This window comes from Petaurus breviceps, unplaced genomic scaffold, assembly GCF_028583685.1.
Source record: "Petaurus breviceps papuanus isolate PSGF00001 unplaced genomic scaffold, PetGlider_PUasm1.0 77, whole genome shotgun sequence".
NCBI lineage: Eukaryota > Metazoa > Chordata > Mammalia > Diprotodontia > Petauridae > Petaurus > Petaurus breviceps.
Genome location: NW_027186492.1, coordinates 7,782,329 through 7,803,633, shown reverse-complemented (window position 1 = coordinate 7,803,633; position 21,305 = coordinate 7,782,329). Strand labels below are relative to the sequence as shown.

The 21,305-nt window shown below is 33.5% G+C and overlaps 1 protein-coding gene across 3 annotated transcripts in view; it reads right to left on the bottom strand.

Moving 5' to 3' along the window:
• Positions 1–668: 668 nt before the first annotated feature.
• Positions 669–21,305, bottom strand: part of CTDSPL2 (CTD small phosphatase like 2) — a 111,201-nt gene continuing 90,564 nt past the window's right edge. For all 3 annotated transcript variants that reach the window (XM_069105929.1, XM_069105928.1, XM_069105927.1), the window contains 5 exons: positions 11,379–11,441; positions 11,196–11,275; positions 6,321–6,447; positions 4,328–4,423; positions 669–3,586 (listed from right to left, as the gene is read on the bottom strand). In XM_069105929.1, coding sequence (XP_068962030.1) covers positions 3,521–3,586; positions 4,328–4,423; positions 6,321–6,447; positions 11,196–11,275; positions 11,379–11,441 — 432 coding nt within the window. In that variant the 3' untranslated portion in view covers positions 669–3,520. The remainder of the gene's footprint in view (positions 3,587–4,327; positions 4,424–6,320; positions 6,448–11,195; positions 11,276–11,378; positions 11,442–21,305) is intronic.

Sequence of the window (21,305 nt, the reverse complement as noted above, 5' to 3'; positions counted from 1 at the left end):
CAATGGAAAAGTGCATGATGTAGTAGTAGGCTGCAATGTTACCACTGGAGAACTGCACAGGAAGAGCAGTGTGAAGGAGGTCTTCAAAAAGATTTATGACCAAAATGGGAGGCGAAAGAGTCCCAAGAATCAAGAGCAAATGACAACGGATGGAAAGCCTCTGCAGTTCCAAATGGATTTCTCCACAAAACATCAGGAGATCTAGAAGAAGGTTCCTCCTCTATTGTTCTTTTTATTCTATGTGAATCTACTTAGATGAGATCTGATCCTCATTAAGAATTCTCTGCTTATTGAAAAGTGTTTCATTATTCCAACAAATCTTGGGTCATTAATTAGTATTTTGTTGACAGCTTGAATTTTATAAGTCATTAAAACTGAACTTTGATAGTCAACATGAATACAAAAAAAGTCTATCTGAAAAAAAAAAACCCTCTAGATTTTAAACAATGTTTTTCACTATTCTACAGGAACTACTGTAAGATTTAAGAATAAAACACAATACCAAATCAGAAACAGAAGAAACATAAAAAGAATACATATGTAATCTGCCAATAACAAATATGTCTTCTTGTGAAAGTTGGCACTACAATGATAAGTTCTCATTCAAATTTAGGAAACATTTACCATTTCACTAGGTAAATAAAAACACTCTGGATAAGAGAATAACATCTGGTGGTTGAGATTTGTTATTAACGTGAATTGAAGGTTCATAAAGAAAATGTCATACAGACTTGGGTGTATATGCAAATTACATGGACAGAAATTAAAAATGCAAGGTTGGAGGAAAAACATTTTCTGACAAGGTTACAAAAATTTTTAAGTGTGTACCAAAAGTCTTTAAATACATGGAAAACTGTGTTAATACATATTTTAGAGCAGTATGTCATTATTACATTGCTAAGTATAAATAAAGTCTTTTTTCCTGAATTTATAGTAACTCAGGATATAAAATCTCAGGTATTCTGTTAAGTGTTAGACAAATTTAAATCTATAAAATGTCTGCTTTGGTTTTACTAAAAATCAAGTACTTATTGCTTTTTGAAAATGCTACAAAACAAAAACTGAAGGGGAAACTGTTAGGCCACAGAATTTTCCAAAGGCCCTTCCAAATTTCCCTTGAATTATTTATTCACAGTTACTCACTGTGCTTTTAATTTCATTGGTTAATAGTTTTCAAAGTACTTTCCTACTGTAGTACTGGACTATAGTTAAGCTTTACCAAGAATACCAGGTGGCTAATTAAAAATTCCTATTTTAAGTGCTCAAAGTGCACAAGGTTTAAGTTTTTGTTTCCCTTTTGTTATAGGAAAACCCTTAAGAGAAATTCTTCAATTAAAAATTACAAACATTTTCAGAACTATAATGCATGCTAGCCAGTTTGGGTTTTTTTTCAAGTAGGGCTTTGATTGTGCTGTTTAAGAATAAAAAGGAGAACAGGGAATAATATCACCAGGTTCACAATCTTGCTCAAGAGCATATATAAAGGTAATGTTATGTACATTTTATTTCAATAAAGACAGAAGACAAACAGCGTAAAGATGCCCAGATGCCCTAAAGATAAATACATTTCAAAGATTCTCATTAAAATGAATCTGTAGTTTCTTTTCCTGCAAGCAAAATACCTTTCTTTAAATACAAAAAATCAGTATTCTGAATTGCAAATGCTTTTGCTTTTTTTGCAGAAAATCTGCCATGATTTTTTTAATGAATAAAGATTTCCCACAAAACAGGCTTTTTCTACATGCTAAATTTTTTAAACAGTTCAGTGACACAATGTGCTAACTACATACACAACAGATAATATAGTAAGAAAACACTCAACCTGATGAAAAGTTAAAATCTTCATTAATACACTGAAATTGACATAACTCATGCCTTTAAAATCAAAAATACAAAAATTAAATGTTTTCCTAAAAAGATTTCCTTATTTTAAGGACTCATTTGAAAATGAAGCTGCATGTAATTTGTACAATAAAGTTGTACAAGTAAACAGGTAATATACATAAAAAATTAATTGACATACTTCTCAATTATCAGTTGTCCACCTTTAATTTCCAATACTGTACTTTCTTAACAAGCATACAAAATATCAAACTTCTCTTTAGAAAAAGTGCCGTTCTTTGACATCCTTTACACAAAAACAGTCTGAGCTCATGGCATGTTAATGCAGTTGAGAGGCCAAGCATACTAACTTTACAAATTCTACCTTCCATAAAAAGCCTCCTGAAAAGGAGATTACACACCATTATAAAAATATCAACCTCTTATGGTAGCTGCATTAGAGAACCAAGGCCTGAAGACTCTTTCCATATAACATAGAAAACCACTATGACAGCATATGCACAGCACTGGTGGCATGGGGGTAACTGCACCACAGGAGTGTGCAGAGCTCCTGTGAGGTACCGAGACTGTTACACAGGGTTTAAACTGATTGTTACCAATAGCATAACAGAGGTACTACCAGCCCATGCAAAACAGCTGAAAATACTGAGCCACTGTGCAGAATACTTCATTCCTGGAGAAAACCAAAGGCAGCAGTAACCGAATTGCATCAAGCCCAACAGTTGACCAAACGTATTCTCCTCAAAGATTTGTGTGCACAGCATAGTCTGAGGTATGACTTATCCAGCCACATTATGTGCCACTGCAAGATATTGTCATCTGGAATACATGCCATCACAATGGTTTAAATCTTTTGAATATTAGTCATTCATATATTCTTATCTACCAGTCTCTTGATTTTTGAAAAGATTTCAACTACAGTAGAATATTACAGAAACAAAATATAAATGCAGGTCTAAATGAAACTTACATGGACTAAAACTAGAGAATATTTTTAAACAAATATACAGTATGCAGGCAGACAAAGCAGGAAAACGGCCATTCAATTGTATAATAAAAAACTAAAATTTGGCTATTTCCAGAAAACTATGAAGCGCCTCAACTAAAAGGAATGCATAATGAAATTCTATTCTAATACAGGTCAAAAATGTAAAAAGGTTATAAACCTTAACAGGAAAAATAAAACAACTTTTACTGGCCATTCCTGTTGAAATGAGAATCTTAAAAGTAACAGAAAAGTGGCTACAAACCCACTTAGAGCACCAAACAGAGAGAAAATAAAAGTCCATTTTCATCTCTGTTATTATCATAAAATCCTGTGTTTCTACAGGTCAAACTGCTGGTGGCAGAAACAGAATTCTTTATAAACTGCAGATGTCCTGGACATAAAAAAATTTCACTGGAGTTGCACTAGTTCTAAAGACTTTTCTGTTCTAGCCTACCTACTGTATGTATTCAATCTGAGATATATATATATATATATATATATATATGTATGTATGTATATATATATAAAGTCTCTTTCTGTAACCCTTGATTATTGTTGGGCACCAAAGATAAGAAAAGCAAGACGGGGTACAAAAATGCAAAATTTCAACAGTAATGGCAATGTTTTGTTCTAGTCCATAAGGGTTCTGCATTTTCTCCCCCTTCATTGATTTGAAAAAAATCTTCATGTTTAATCTGGGGGTAACAAGTCATGTAAGCGAAATCTGTCTCTGATGTGAGGTCGAACATCCTCATTCTGCAAAAGAAAAAGGAATACGTTTAGAAGGCACAGAATTTAAAAAGTAATAAGGTTTTGTAGGTAAAGTTTTTATAACTTCTATCTCACATGTAAAATGAAAATGGCAAATGGCCTTCTCTCTTCTAATCATTTGTGCTTTAACACTTATAAGCAGCACTGTTGGTCCCCGCCCCCCAACATTCATAAAAGGAATGTCTGCAATTATAAATGCCAAAAGTATCTGAGAAATGTAGGACTTGGGGAATTCTATTTTTTCATAGTTAAGTTTTCAAATGAAAAATGTCAGTAGAAGAAACCCCAGTTTCAGAAATGTGCTCCTGAATTACACAAAGCATCATTATGAATTTGGTTTCTATGCTAATAACTAAATTGCACACATTTTCCCCCATTTTTATGAGGCTAAGTTTTGCCACAAAAAGTATTCCATAACATTTTAAATCTAAATTTTCTACCGAACAGCAGAAATCCTACAAATGATACCCGTTTTTATTTAGCATAACGAAGCAATCTAGAATTTATTTTAAAGATAATTACCACTTCTCTTTTTATTCACAAGGTTTTAAAACAGCAATAAGGATTTTAAAGACTTTCCTATAGCCATCAGACAGTAAATACTGTTTTTCTAATATAGAAATGGCCAGTTTTATTAAAAAACAGTTGAGCAGCAACTTAAAAGTAGTTTGTTCCATTACTATTCAAGTATTAGATAAACGAGAAAAAAAAAAGATGTATACTCACCAGTTCTACGAGTTTCTCCAGAAAAGGAATCAATTTTAAGAGTTCATTGTCATTTTTATCCATGAACCAGCTCTCTATTGGGATTCCATTAGAAAGCTAAAATGATAAATACAGTCTATCATGTTATATTAATATATTAACCCACTTGGAAAAGCTCAAAACAAATTAAATTTTTAAAGAGCTATCTATACACAGATTCACAGCAACCCTCTTAAAAGGCAAAAAATCATGAATTTATACATGTCATTTGACATCATTAAATTCTTTAAACTATCAATTAAATATATATGCCTAATTTACTTTTCAGTACAGTTTCTTTCTTTTTTTTGCCTTTTGGAGGGCAATTGGGGTTAAAGCAACCTGTCCAAGGTCACACGGCTAGTTTTTTTGTGTGGGTGTTAAGTGTCTGAGGCCGGAACCAAACTCGGGTCCTCCTGAATGAATGGAGAACTGCACAGGAAGAGCAGTATGAAGGAGGTTTTCATTCATGGCTGGCACTCTACTCACTGTGCCACCTAGCCACCCTCAGTACAGTTTCTACCCTGTGTTTTTTATGCTTCAAACAAATGTGGTTCAATCAAATCTGTTAAATTACTTATAATTTAATGATTATAAATAATGAGATCACAGATATAAAGCTGGAAAAGACTTTGGAGGCCCCCTAAATCCAATCCATTCATGTTACAGGTGAACAAACAGCCCCAAGGAGAGTGTGATATGTCCCATGTTACAAAGGAATGATTTGAATTCAAGTACTGACTCCAGAGTCACTGCTTTTTCTACTATACCATACTTCCTCCTTTATCCTCCAAATAAAAATGCAGCCATTTAACAAACATTTGTATGCATCTACTATAGGGAAATTCTAGGCATTGGTATATGAATGAAGAAAAATTAGCAATTTAATCAATATTAAATCTTTGGGTTACAGAGAATCCAAGGATTATCCAAAAGGCATTTCACATAGGTAGGACACACAAAAAGTAGTGAAAAAAAAAACCAAGCAGTTATTTTCATGTTAAATTGAGTCTAATAAATATTTCAATGCTAGTTGAAATAAAGAGAGTAAGAAAATAATGGTCGTAACCCCTCATGATTTAAAAAGCATTTACATTGTCAGCCATCTAAAATGGGTTTTAGAAGTAACATCTAGAGGGGGTGGCTAGGTGGCACAGTGAATAGAGCATCAGCCCTGGAGTCAGGAGAACCTGAGTTCAAATCCGCCTCAGATACTTAACACAAAAAACTGGCCGTGTAACCTTGGGCAAGTCACTTAACCCCAATTGCCCTCCAAAAAGAAAAAAAAAAGAACATCTAGGCTCTCTCAGTCTATCGTGAACTATATGAGAAATGAATGTGGGCTATTAAAAATCTTGGGTTAGGAGCTGAGGAAAGTAAAAAAAAAGAAATTACATCTAAGAGTCAAAATAAAATTCCATAAATTAACATTTGAGTTATAAATGGTGACACTGAATGTAGGCATATATGGATGTCATAGACATTTATGTATCATGAAGAGGGAAGTTTCAAAATATACATTTTAAATGGTTCCTTCCCTATTAAAGCTATGCTTCCAAGAAATATTAATAAAAATAAGACAGCTGGTTAGGACAATGTTCCCAAATGTCAAAATCAAGTAAATAACCCAAAAGAATAATGTAAACCATTTTAATCATTTCCAAAGACCTATGATCAAGTTAGTCAAAATAGTAGGCTGCTGCATAAAGTTTATTTTCCTCAATTCTTTCATCTTCCAATTCTTAACTTAGATCCTTCTGAAAGCTAATTTTCCATAACCTCAATATCAATTTAATCCTTTAAAGTTAATATTACAACCCTTCTGCATTGAACAAAAGTGAGAATTTCCAAATCATAAAATTTATGCTTTTCTTCCACAAATTGTCTTCTATTATAGGTAAATTTTCTTTCCCAATTTTTCAAAGCTTATAGATACAGATTCCCCCAATTTCAGTGTAGCAAGTTCTAAATCTACCTGGTAGGCAAAGGCTTGTGGTGAATTGTCAATTATGATAGTTTTTGAAAGATCTCTTCCAAGGATGTTTAAATCTTTTATGTAGTTTCCTTGTACACACACGCAATGTTCACGGAAAAGTCGGTGCCTAGGTAGAAAAAATATAAACATATATGTCAGAGAATCTAAGAAAGTATATGGATTGAAACATACATACATTTAAAAACCGTAATTGTTCTTTCCCATCTTAGGAAATAACCAAATATAAACATGGGCTTTTTCCTGTGGGCCATCTTTTTACCAACAAAATTCTAAGCAATTATTTAAACCTTATATTCAAATATTACCATGCCTTTAAGAATTTGGGTTTATCCCAAAATTTTTTAATGTTTAAATTAAAAACAGGGATTAAAAAAACTCGGTAAATTGTTTTTGTAGTTTATTTACCCAGGAAAGCTCAGCTCAGAAGCAGCATCTGGTTGTCAGCGAGGTCCTGCTTTTTAATCAATTTTCCAGTTGGGATGACTGAGGCACAAGGAGGTCAAGTGACTTGCCCAAGGTCCCACAGTAAGTCAGTGGTTAGCCCCGCATTGGAACCCAGGATCCTCCTGGCTCCCAGTCCTTTGATCTAACCAGTAGAACACACTCCCTATCCCTGTACATGCCAGAATAGAAAATATAAGAAGGAATGTTTCTGTGTTGGCATTTAAAAAAAAATGTCTTGTTTCGTTTTCTTAAAGTTTCCCTTACAATTTAAAAAAAAGCTTTGAGGCCAAAACATTCCATCATTTCAACTTTCTTGCCCAATTCCCCTATTTCTTTTATTTTAGTATGAGTGTGTGTATGATTATTTGAGAAGCAGGGATAGAGCAAAAGGATAAATTTCGATTAAAGTATTAAAATTAAACTTTTTAGAAACCAATATGCTGGATACTAATTAACAATGAAAATGCCATAAACATAACAAAGTATTATGAATATACAAAGATTTTTGTATTTCTATTTATTTTTTCTTCTGTTGTAGTTTTCCTTTAGTGCTCCAAAGTGTTTTTTAACATAGTAAGATATTTCTATGAGATCTCTGTCAATTTTTAAAAACTCCTCTATTCTTTGCCTCAACAGATACTATTTGGCTTCCTTGTGTCTTAATCCCATCACAGAATGTTTCAGGAGCTGGGACCTACTTATGTTTTTAAACTTACAACCTGAGGAAAGGGACATTTTCTACATTCCATGTCTCTTGTTTTATACAGGAATTGCTAATCACAACAGATACTGAAGGTCAAAACCAAGCCCTTTGCTTATAGTGTATAGATGCCCTAAGCATGCTCCAAAACTTCCCATTACACTTAGTACTTTTTTTTTTTTTTGCTTAACTCAAAAGCCTAGTAGGCTACTTTCCCCATATTGAATAATGTCCACTGCATTCAGCTTCTAAAGGCATGACAAACAAAAGGCAAAAAGAAAATTCTAATCTTAATCTTTTAGACAAAAGCAGGGCTAGAACACATGCAATTAAAAATATTTTTCTTTCCTTCGTTAAGGGAGAGATAAGGATGGGAAAATAGGAAAGCATGAAAAATAGAGAAACCAGAAATATAAATATTGAAGACTGATCTTCAAAAGATGTACTACAGTCAAAATCAACAAATTTTTAAAAAATACTACACTTTATGACTTCTACTGGTCCTAAAGGAATATGGGTGAAAGCCTCCTTCTGCAGAAGCAAGAGTAAGCCAACTTTTAGGGTCTTCACAATTTTTTAACATGGTATAAGTATTTCTTTAAATTTGTAATACAACATTCACACATTGGTAAAGTCATCTTTAAGGCTGGTCAAATTCTAATACAATTTGTGAAATTAATACTAAAAGTAGTATCAATTATGTATAAATATCAACAAAGTAATGGACGAAAGTTCTTTTCTTTTGGAAGACTGCTGCAAATGTAAATGATAATAAGAATATCTAATATAGTATACATTAAATCATTCTGATGATTATAGTCTTCAGAAGGTTTAAATATAATTTTGCTTCAAAAGAAGTTAGACAAGATGACCACAGGAACTTTCCTAGTACTCTAAATCTCTGATTTAATTTCTACACATATGTTTATAGATATTAGAAAAGGCACACTGGCGGGGGGGGGAGTATGGCATATTTATGCAAATGTTACTGTTTCCCCTTTCCTAATAGCAGCTAATTCCCTCAAACAAGACAGAAGATAGTGCATATATGTATCTGTAAATGAATATTTATATGCAAGCTACTATAAATTATGCTTTAAAAAAAAAACCTTTTTTTCAGTGGGCTTAAGTGCCAAGAATTTATTCTGAATCATTTCACTGGCCATTTAATTAACAACAACAAAAAAAACACCTCCTTATGCCAATACAGGCATACATTGTTTTACTGTGCTTCACAGATACTGCATTTTCTTCTTTAGAGAAAGAGATGATTTGCGACAATCCCTCAACTAATAAGTCTATTGGCGCCATTTTTCCAATACCACATGCTCACACTGTGTCTCTAAGTCACATTTTGGTAATTCTTGCTAAATATTTCAAACTTTTTCATTATTATTATATCTGTTATGGTGATCTGTGATCAGTGATCTTTGATGTTACTATTATCATTGTTTTGGGGTGCCACAAACCGCACCCATATAAGACAGGGAACTTAACTGATAAATGTTGTGTGTGTTCTGACTGCTCCATTGACTGGCCGTTCCCCCTTCTCTCCCTTTTCTCGGGCCTCCCTATTCCCTGAGACACAACAATATTGAAATTAGGCCAGTTAATAACCCTACAATGGCCTTTAAGTGTTCAAGTGAAAGGAAGAGTCAATTGATGCAATGAACTTCATTGTTGTCTTATTTTAAGAAACTGCTACAGCCACCCTTCAGTAACCACCACCTTGATCAATCAGCAGCCATCAACACTGAGGCAAGATATTATACCAGCAAAAAGATTATGACTTGCTGAAGGTTCAAAATATGGTTAGCATTTTAAAATTAAGGTATGCACCTTTTTTTTAGATATAATACTATTGCACACTTAAAAGACTACAATATAATGTAAACATAACTTTCATATACATTGGGAAATAAAAAAATTCATGTAAATCACTTTACTGCAATATTCACTTTATGGCAGTGGTCTGAAATTGAACCTACAATATCTCTGAGGTATGCTTGTACACATTTTCAATTAGAGACTAGAAAGTATTCTAGGAGTCCATCTAGTCACTGACATAGACTGACTGTCCTCAACAGCAACTCTTAACTGTGTCCAGTGAGCCTCATACTGAGATAAAGTAATTTTTCCTGGAAAGTCTTTCAGAATACAACTAAATAAAATATCTTTTAAGTCTATAAATGTACATAGTGTATTGAATATATTAAGAGGAGTTTTAATGGAGGTTATAATTTATATTACTAATCTAATGCTGGTTTTTACAAGCTATATACACAAATTGGTTCTAATTTAATGAAAGAATAGCTCATGATTTAGAAGTTAATGTTGATTATTTCAGTCTGATTAGTAATAAGCTCCCCAAAATGACATAAAACACTTGTACACTAAGATGTATTCTTTCAAAGGAAAGCAAAATATTATTAAACTTCAATGTATTTTCATGAAGAACAAATGCCAAAAGGGCATGTTGCTAGCCATGTTTGCTCCTGAAACTTCATGTTAAGGAGATAAAAGTTTACCTGTTTCTAAATCAAGTCAAACTACATATATAAGGCTTCAAAGATCACAGAATCATAGGTTTGGAGCCATTTAGTACCACCCCCTTATTTCAGAGGAGGAAACTGAGACCCAAGGAGGTTAAATGACTTGTCCAAGGTTACATAAGCAGTGTTAGAAGGAAGATTTGAATTTGACAAGCTAATTCAGAACCAAGGCTCTTACCAATGTACCACTCTGCCTCCACATATAAAGAGCAAAACTAGTTCTTTTAGTATATTCTCAAAGCAAAAAGAAGAACTACATAGTCTCCTCAGAAAAATCAAGTTCACAGATTTTTATTTGGGAAAAAAATCCCTAACCTTGGGCAACAGTAAAAAGCAGTTATCTGTACAAAAGCTAAAGCTAAATACTCCATGGTGGATATAACTTGCTAATAAAGCCTTTTAATGGCTGAACACTTTATTATTGAGTCTAGGATTTTCATGATAAGAAACTTTTAAATGTAACATTTGTGGAAATAGATATCCTGTAGCATAATTATCTTATTTCAAAGGATAGAATATAACATAAGTAACTTTGAAACTATTTCTAAATTGTGACAACACCCCTAGCTAAGCAGGAACACTTTGTACCTGCTGGGTCAGGATAGAAGACGAGGACTTTTTTGTGACAGAAACATCAGTGACAAAAAAAAACAAAAACACCCCAGCATCACTGAATCAAACCAAATGAAACTTGTTATTGCTAAACACTTAATATTTCTTGTTAAAGGACAAATTTTATTCTGAAGAAGCAGAAAGATTAAATTTGATCATTCCTGCCAAAGCCAACTTAATTTAAGTATAAAAGATGACACCATGCATTCAATATCTCAGAGACATGTAGTGAAAAAAACATCATGCACACAAATGAAAAATTCTCTCTCCTCCCCAACTCCATTCTTCCAAAGAAATGGAATATATAGATGTCACAGTAAATATATACATTTTGTAGCCTGTAAAGAAAGTCTGTCTGGGGTTATTACATTATCAGAGTTGACTTTGAGGAATTAAATAAATTGTTTTCATTCATTCCACAAATACAAATCTATAAATGTAGCCAATTTAAAGTGGCCATTAAAAATGAAATAGAATCAGACTTTTAATAGTAATTTCATAGATCAGTGTGACAGACATTTCCACTATTTTTTTAATCAAATTTACCTGACCAGCTGCTTTTTAGGGTCTAGTATGTTCAGTAACTTGTCTGCATACACCTTCTTAGAAGCAGTAAAAAGAATGATCTACAAATTCAGGGGAAAAGAAGTAATCATTATACATGATCTAAATATGGGTATTATACTGAATAAAATAAAACAAAGATGTAATTGATTTAAGTATTTTTACCTCATAAATTTGAGACATACGTTCCAGGAATTCCCTGAAGAACGGTCTTAATCGTACATAAACCTAGAGTAACACAAAGAAGGGCTTAAGTAGATGATTACATAAAGAATGAAAACAACTGCTGTGCTCTAGATCTAGTGTATTCAAACTGTTAATAATTTCATAACAGAAATAAACACTCCTGTAACAAGTTGGAAAGTAACTAAATCCAAAATATATACCAAGTAAGCAAAGTTACTTTTTGACAGGGTAACAATAACTATAATAATTTTACTTTGAATAGTTAAAACAGTAGCAAACACTATAATCACAGTTAAGTTGGAAAATAATGAAATATTTTAACTAAAAACTGGAAGTTTTCCCTCAGAGATTCTGATCCACCAATCAGCTCCATCTTCCAGCCAGGTAGTATCCATCCAACTATAAGAGACTTTGTGTGTTGACCACTAGCTGACCTGTCTCAATGACCTTCCTCAATGAATATTCGGTATTTCTTCTTGACAATTACTTGTTAATAATACTTTTCTGTCTCCGGCTAAGTTGAGTTGATGAAGGGGATGTCTAGATTGGTAGGTTTAATTAACCAAAAACATATCAGAAATTATCATGTTATTTTCCTAATATATAATTCAGAAGTGGCATCTATATTAACAATGCTGGATTACTATCACGTTAAGAAAAGTTAGTCAGTCATGTCAAAATACAAGCCCATTACTGTCAATATTAAGAAAGGCTATGGGATACCTTATACAACTTTTTTTTAATCTCTTTGCCCACATTAAAAGTAGCTTAATTATATGGACACATAACATCCAAAAGTCATGGAAATACATCAAGTTTCACCCCCTCCCCAAAATATTTATTTATAACATGGCTCTATGAAGGGGCATCATATGATTTCTTCAAAATTTATCCATTCATTGACAATTTTTCCAGGCACTACAATTTCAGAGTATTTTCCATCAATAGAGATAGTAACTCCTCTATAATGATTTTTGGGAGTTTTGTGACCAAAAAACTTTATCACTCTATATTCAACCTGCAGTGTGCCTTTGGATTTACCAAGGTCGTTCTATCACAAATCCATTTAGGTTGGACATGCTAGAATTCATATTCCACTGTGTCACCTCCACAACACAGGTAGGATTCAGAGGTATCTTTGCTAGTGTTGCCAAAAAAAAAAAAAGCCTTTGTAACCTATCTATGAAGAGGCGAGATCCTAAGGGCCAGGTATTAGTAACAATAAAAAAACCCACAAAACTTTACTTAGCACATATTGTGTTAGATAAGAAAAATTGATAACTGCAAAGTCAATAAAAATATAAATGTTGAATACAGCATAAACTTCTCAGCGTGTAAGATTTAGTAGATGTAATGAATTCTTTCATAGCTGAAAGACTTCTACATCCCCCCTAAAAGGCTGATTCTTTTCATGGAAGAGGATCTTCCAACCACTGCACTTCTTTTATCACCTCAGCTTCCACATGGTGATTACAAATATTCGGTAGGTTAGGTAGTAAATAAATACTTGCTGAATCAACAAAAGAAATGTAACCCAAAAGCTAAGGTGAGGTCTTGGGACAACTGATTATTTGTATTTTGCAGTATGCAAAATGCTTATCTGGGAAATCTTAAAGTAGGTGCTCCACCAAACATTTAGCTAAGGTGATGACAAGGGCTTTGTGGAAAGCCAAGTCAGATAGTTTAAAAAACTACAGTGACATATTACTGAAATCTATTGAATTTAATGAATGGAAAACTCCATTAGTACAATTATTCCTCTGACCCCATAATTACTACAGATTGTTCATGTTCATACTTGGAATATAAAGAAATAGGACTTACTTCTTTTTAATCAAATATGAGCCTCATCAGGATTTTGATTATCTCTTACTACTCTTTATCTTCCTTTCTATGCTTCAATCATCTATTTAACCACAAAAATCCTAATTTTTGGTCACTAGATTTTTTTTTTTGCCTTTTGGAGGGCAGTTGGGGCTAAGTAACTTGCCCAAGGTCACACGGCTAGTTTTTGTGTGTGTGGGTGTTAAGTGTCCAAGGCTGGAACCAAACTCGGGTACTGCTGACTCCGGGGCCAGCGCTTCACTCACTGCACCACCTAGCCACCTCTGGTCACTAGCTTTTTACTTGTGGCCTCATTATTCTCTTATATTACTGTCCAAAATACAACAGAAAAATTGGCTAAAGCTTTCAAAGCTAAAAAGTTTCATTCTAATCCATCTCTACTTCCCTCACTATTAACACGTTTGTACAGATCCTAAGAAACAAACCTAGCACATTGCTGGCCATAAAAATCAAAGTGTAGCTCATTACTTTTCCTGCATACAACCTAGAGAGCAGGTTTGGGGTATTTTACCTTGATCTTCACACACATAGACACACACACCCCTAGGCTTAGATATCCATGGTCTAGTCCAAGAACATATTCATCTTAATTATGTCACATCTCATTCTTTATTGCCTATCAACAAATCAGCTTCTTTGCTGATACTTTATCACCATTAACTAATGCATCCTGCCCCACCACCTGCAACTTTATTATTTATAGAAGGATGGACATAACTGAGGAAACATCTGTTTTCAGTCCATCAGTTTTCATCTAGTTTAGGAAGAAAAAAGTATCACTCAAAACAGAGGAGATTAATAGTTTGATTCAAATAGTCTTTTACTAGACTTTTAGCAAATTTGAAACCATTGTTCAATCTGTTTGTCAACTAATATTTATTAAATGTTTACTAAGTACCAAGCATTGTGCTAAACCTACAGGACAGTGTTTTCTATCCAGGAACCTCCAGAGTATACTTTATGGTTAAAATCATTTGTTTTGCGCACCCCCCCTCCCCCAATCCAATAACAAAAGCATCTCATGATGAACTAAGAGGTTCTTACTAGATAAATCCCTGGTAACACATTGCCCATGTAAGCTAATACTTTCAACTTGCACTTCCAATTACATTTTCTCTGACAGTTAACAAAAAAGTCCTACAAAAGTAGGACTGTGCTGTCACTTAGGATAGGTCATCTTTTGTATATGGTCAAGAACAAACAGAAAAAACTGTTCATCTGGATCAATATATTTTTTTCGGTTTTTTATGTGTCTGGCTATATGGCAGTACCTGAAGAGTGATAGACAGATATTCTATTATTTCTGCTTTTTACATAGCACAGAATAAAGCTCAGAAATTATTGGACAAAATTTTGCTCAAAAAAATTCTCAAACAAAATGTAGATAACTTAGTTCACAGACTGAGCATTAAATTCTACAATATCAGCTTTTATCTTTCTTTTTTTTAACCTTAGATCACTTATAGCTTCACTATAGCTACTACACCTCTTTAAAAGAATAATCTTTGACTAGTGTTCAGGTAATCAATCAACAAAACTTTATTTCAAGTGCCTACAACTTATAACAGTGTCAGGCACTGTTCTAGATACAAGAATTGAAAAAACAAACAAACAACCAATAACCCAATAAACCTAGCCCGTTCTGGAGAAATTCATTTTGACAGCATGACCCAACTAGTGACTTTTCAAATTAAAAAAAAAAAAATTAAGCTAATATTTTGCAAACCATGTTGGGAAAGAGGTACAAATGCCTATCATATATTCCCTTTGTTTTGACTATTATATCAACTTTAAATTTGATATATTAAAAATGTATACACAGTATTTCTTAATTTAGGAATTTTGTTTGTGAGTTATTGGGGGGGGGGTAGAGGGAAGGTTGTTGAAGTGTACTTCTTATAAAAGGAGGTGGACTGTTGGCTAAGATATGAGTTTACCACGTCAGGTTAGATGTTTCACATGATTTGGTAGAGAATATAGGTTTGAAGTAGATGAACAGGAAGTGAGGGGATTTTGTATGAAGGAAGAGGTAAGGAAAAGGAAAAACCAGGCTGCTGAATGAGATCAAAGAAGATAATTAACCATGGAAGTATAGAACAGAAATTAGGGAAAGTACAAAAATAGAAAGAGGCTTGAAACAGTAGGGGTTTAAAGTGTGAGCAGATACCTGGTGACAGCAACAGAAAGACAGAGAGATAAAGGTAAGTATTATTGGTCATCACTGGATAAAAACAGGTTAAGGAAGGAATTTGGAAGGGGAGGCACACCTGCATTTGTCAGATGTTTGAGATGTTAACCATTTATTAAACTCTTATTCCCATAGGTTGATCTCAAAAGGAAAAACAATTCCGTTGTCCTTATTGTCCATGCCCTCTAAATGTCTCATACCCTTATAGTACTAATCTCAATTTAGTTTCTCTCACCTGCCTTTAACCTGAGCCTCATATTTCTTCTCAACTAACCCTCTTTTCTACTCATCAGTTCATACTCTATCTAACTACTTCTAATTTACATCCCTTTGAAACACTGGTATCCTTTCCCAAATGGAGCTGAGTTCATGTCTCAGGATGGGAGTTTAATTACAGTCTCAGCTTAAAAAAATCACCTATGTCCACAGAAACTACTTCTTCCAAAATATTTTTATCCCCTCCCCAATAAAAGCCAACACATGTGGAAAAACACGTCACATTTTATTAACAGCTAACACTATTAAGAAACACTTATTGTACATTTTTTTAAACCAAAGACATTTTCATTAAGTAGATTTGATTGCTAAATGAACAAAAATTTGAGAAGGTGCCTGTTAAGACAGGCCTTCTGGTTCAGTGTCATTTGTTGCATTTACATCAGCAAAGGAGTATTAGTTATAAGTTGTCAACTGAGATATGGATGTAACATGGTTATATAGAATTGACTGCTATAATAGTAGTCATTAAACCTGTTTCTTGTGGATTTTCATAATAGGTTGGGGTCTGTCCTTTTGACTTTAAACTCAAATTCATTAGTATCTCTAACAATCATTGGATTTCAAGCTGCATGGCTGCCAATGTCTGCTAAAGAATTTGCTCAAAGACAGCAATTTCTGTCACAGAAAAACTGCCAAAAAATTTAAATGAACAATTTTTCAGGACAAAATATTTCCAACAGAGTTATCAAGCCCAGCTGATAAACCTGCAAAACTCTACACAAAACAAATAACCTTAACAGTTTTTCTATAAGGTTCAAATACCTCTTTTTTAGAAATAAAAACTAGCAACCATTGGGGGAGATGAAGAATGGAGATTTGAGCTTAATAAGAGAAGAGCATACACATTCATCTAGGTTAAAACATACCTGGTGAATGATCTTAAAGTAAAGTGAGTAGGATATTTAAATAGAAATAGAGTAATATGACTAACCCTATGTAGTCAATTAAATAAGTACTGGCATTAACTAGTCACCTCAGGCACCTAAAAGTTAACTTAGAGGTGTCCAGCTGGTATGAGTAAGAAGATTCCACAGAGTTGAAGTAAAAAGCCACAATCACAAAAAGATAACCTAAGACTACTACACTAACAAGCTGGTTCTCTAACAACTTTAAGGTTTTAAAAAATCGGTACAATTTTCTTGGAGCACAGAAAGGGAGGCTGAATGACAGGGCTACCGATGCCAGACCCAAACTCAAACCTCTGTCACAGAAGACCATTCAGATATTTTAATACAGTAGTTGGTTGGGGATGGGGAGATGGGGGTAGAGTGTCATCATGGGAGAAGGACAATAGAAGAGGAATCTAGGATATATAAATAAGCTGGGGGAAAAAATTCAAAACCTGAATAAATTTATAAGTGAAAATTTTTCGTACTTATGAAGGTCAAATTGAAATTGAAGTTTCACATATGAGCTTAAACAACTTAGAATAGAATAAAAAAAGGACATTTAATGAAACTAAGAAAACATGCTACTTTTAATAGTGTATAGTTAACCACTAAGATTCCAAGTATGTAAAACATTAAACAAATTTAAATAACTAAAAAAGTATCACACAAAGTGCCAGTTCCCTAGGTATTACTAAATTTAGAAGCTATATCCTTTCAAAAACCACAATCTTCTACAAAAAAAATTTTTTTAAAGGGAAAAACCCTAATATTTGTAAATTCTCTTTATCTCTGAAAAGCAGACGGTGGGTTCCATTTTGCCTTTATAAAGATGTCTTGACTTGAATTATTCATGCAAACAATTATGAAACAGTTAACATATACGGATGAAACAAACAATTTCAACATCAATAGTTAGTAAACTGAGGGAAAACTTATTTTCCCTAAGATTTATCTACAATCAACTACAGAAAGTTTGTTCCACTGAAATATTCATTTCTTCCTTTATTTTTCATGGGTTGAAATGTCATTTTTGTGATGTGAACATTTTAGACTTTAATATTTCAATTAAAAAATGTAAACCATCAACAAAAGGCCATTTGGTCAAAGTTTACTTAATCGTTAATCACAGAACTCAACAGAGGCAGAAAATGCTTGTGTACTTTTTGCAACTCCTCAATCTAGGGTATTTTTGGACTATTTCAAATTCTTTTGAAGCAAAAACAAAACAAGCAACCCTAACAGGAGTGACTACAGAAAAGAAACAAATGCCAATCACTGTTTACTACTGTGTTGTCATCAAAATTATCCTAAGTTGTAAGATGCTCAAGAGGCAACCACTGAAGTAAAGGACAAGAAGCTGAATCTTTTGCTGAGTGTGGCTCCCCATCCCTCCCTTACCCCAACTTTAACCCCAAAGTAACTTCTTCTAACAAAACAGATGAGTTCAAGAATAAAAGCTTACGCTTAGCAAATAGCTACCTATTGGATCCTATCTCTCCTTGAATGTGCTTACCACAATCTGATTTCTGGACAGCTGACCCAAAGTCTGTTGGTTTTACTGTTCTTCAGAAAGTCACTGGCTAAAAGTCTCATTGGAGAACAGAGCCCAAAATCTCTGATGCCCCTGCCACACTTTACAGAATGAGAAGTTGGACAATAACACAGTTAACTTTGGTTGCACTGTGGTAGAATATATGAGGCATCTTCTTTTTGTCTTCAAGTAGCCACATGATTGGACTAAGTAGCTGTAATACATCTTCAAAAAACAGAGCTCCAGTTCTTGATGGAGAGAGAGGAAGGTCATTGAGGAGGTGATTCAGCTCAAAAGCTGATTGAAAAATCTGTCTTTATATTCAATCAATCCTGCTTGTGGATAGAAGTCATCTTCTGGATGGAAGAGGAAGTGAGATGACCTACAGTCTTGAATTGTTGGATCTGCAGGAACAGAAACTAAATACAGTGGAGACCTCTTAACTGAGTAACACCACGAGATGGATTTCCTGACAATGTGCCAATATAAGCTAAATATATATATATATATATATGTATATGTGCTTTGGAAGTGAACATGCATTTCTCTTTTCTAGATACTGAATGCATTTATACAATTATGAAAAAGCACATTTTCCAATTATTAATTAGGTCATCTGATTTCTGGAAAACAACAACAAAATAATCCTGAATTTAAGAAAAAACATGAAGACCCACACAAATAAAACCCTGTGTACTTTTTTCCTTGGTGTGATCCACACCCTGACTAAGAAGAGAAATGTGGGTTTAATTTTGAATGATTTTTATTCCATACATAATTCTACACATTTGACTTAACAGAGCTGAGATGGCCCATAGTACTGTCTGTAGCAGAAGTGTGATATTTATATTTGAGAAGGATCATATAGGTCTCTTGCTCCCTGGAAGCAGAATTGAAGACTGTTCAAAGTTAAAGATCTAAGACTTACTTGGGCTGTTATTTGTTATCAAATACTACCTTCTACTCAAGTCTAGTTAAAAAAAAAAATAATAACTGAAACATACACCTACTCATCTACCAGAAAAGAAAAGAACATAGGGCAGGGTAACTTTTAAATGTTAATAGCCACTTTAGAGTCTACTAAGGGTAAAGAGCTGCAAGACTAGCTATGAAAGGCTAATGAAGTCCACCAGCAGGATGGCTGTAGAACTATTCCTGTCTCTATTTCTGAATAAAAACTTTGATGAAAATGTGGATTTTACTTCCTTCCTTTTGTTTTAAAAGTGTGTAAACTTGTTGTAATAACGTCCATAAACATAGAAAAAGATAATATTTTAAATAACCTCCTTTGGAGAAGAAGAGAAGGAAAGAAAGTATATGGATAAAGTTAAATACAAGCCAAAATAGAAAAAAGGGAAACTAATTTCAAATAGCACTTTATCTACAATACTAATACGGCTTTAAGAATCTAATTCAGATAAAGAATTTAGTTATATTTCAAGACTATTTTATTTTTAATTTCAAACAAGTTTCTGGTTTTTATGCAAAGGCATATCCCTCAAATATAAAACTAACATTTTCCATGTTGCTTATTTCTTATTTCCATGTTGCCATACTGTATTATAGTTGTTAAATATTTAAGTTATATCTTACCTAATAATGTGGTTTCTCCAAATTCTCCTAGATCATCTCAGACCCTTGTGTATATTTCTTCTTTGCCAGCAGATGGAGACAACACCACTGAAAGTTTAAAAGACATCATTCCCTGTTTAAAGGGAGCTTGCTGGTCTGACAATTGTGGGGAACCCTAACCCAAAGATTTGTCCAAACTGGTAACTAAAAAACTAGATGTTTCAAAAGCAGAAGCATGACTACATCAAAACTATAAAAACCAAGAGAAGGTATAGAATGGTCACCATGAACATCCTCAAAATATTTCCAATGGGGAACTCTACCCATGAAGTAGTACCTAAAATAGTTAACATTCAAAGGCTAGCAACATCTCTAATAAGTTTTTAAAGAATCAACTCTAACTCACTGCGCCTACATCAGGATTGAGTATTTATTTTTTCAAGTTTGAAAGTCCATTATTGTATATACACTCATTCAGAAGTAAAATCTCTTTAAGAATGTCTAAGAAAACAAACATCCTTAGGATTACATTGAAACAGGAGAGAAATTTTGAGATTTTTTCCTTTGTAGTCATTACTTAGAGGTACTTCCAGAATCATGTGCAAAATATGATATGTCATCCATATTCACATGGAATAATCTGAACTTTATAAACCAGGTGGGGGGGGAAGGTAAAGTTAAAGCAGAAATGGTAAGAGGGCAAAAGAGATTTCAATTCAGATTATGAAATATGGAAAAGAAATTGGGAGGAAGAGGGAGTCGAACTCCTCTACCTTCCATATTCACTATTTTACCACTAAAAACCACACAGTCCAAAATTAAAATATTCCAGAAGTTCATGATACAATGGAAAGCAACATTATACAAATTTTTCAAATCAAGACCTTATTTCCTTACAAACCTAATAAAACCGAAGACAATCACAGAGAAAGTTAAGCTGCTCTTATGATAGTCATCTCAACATTTCTTTTCCAGAAACATACTAACCAAAACCAATATCAACTGTTTCATAATTAGCTTATCTATTTGTAAATCTAAACAAATAGTTTCATTTTGCCAGATCAAATGAACATCCAATTAAAAAAAAAAACCCCAAAAGGACCTCAGATAGTTCTCTTTACACATAGCTTTTTCTTCTTCCCCATTTCATCAGTATATTTCATCAGTAGTGGGCAATTCAAATAAAAAAAGTTGCCATAGCATCTAGAAATTACTCTAATACTGAGTTCAAATAATGTAGCACTTGAAGCAATTGCTAAAATAGATCCTGTGATCACAATCACTCCACACTGTGAAGGTCCAGCAATTTCTGGACCAAAGTCTACTCAATTCAACCAACAAAGAATCCACTTGTGACTGAGTAAACAAACAATAAACCAACTTCTGATCATGTACTATGTGTAGATATCTACAGATTTTTTTCCCCCTCAGATTTTTATAAGTCTAGGCAGTCTTTCCCCTGTCATTTAGCATTGCATCTAGGGTATCTTTCCCTTTCCCTAGCCCATTAATTAGTGCATACTCAAGGAAGGCTAATCCATTTTAATATTATCACCTTATGGTGCTTCATAGTTTTCAAAATATATAAAAATTTAATTTGA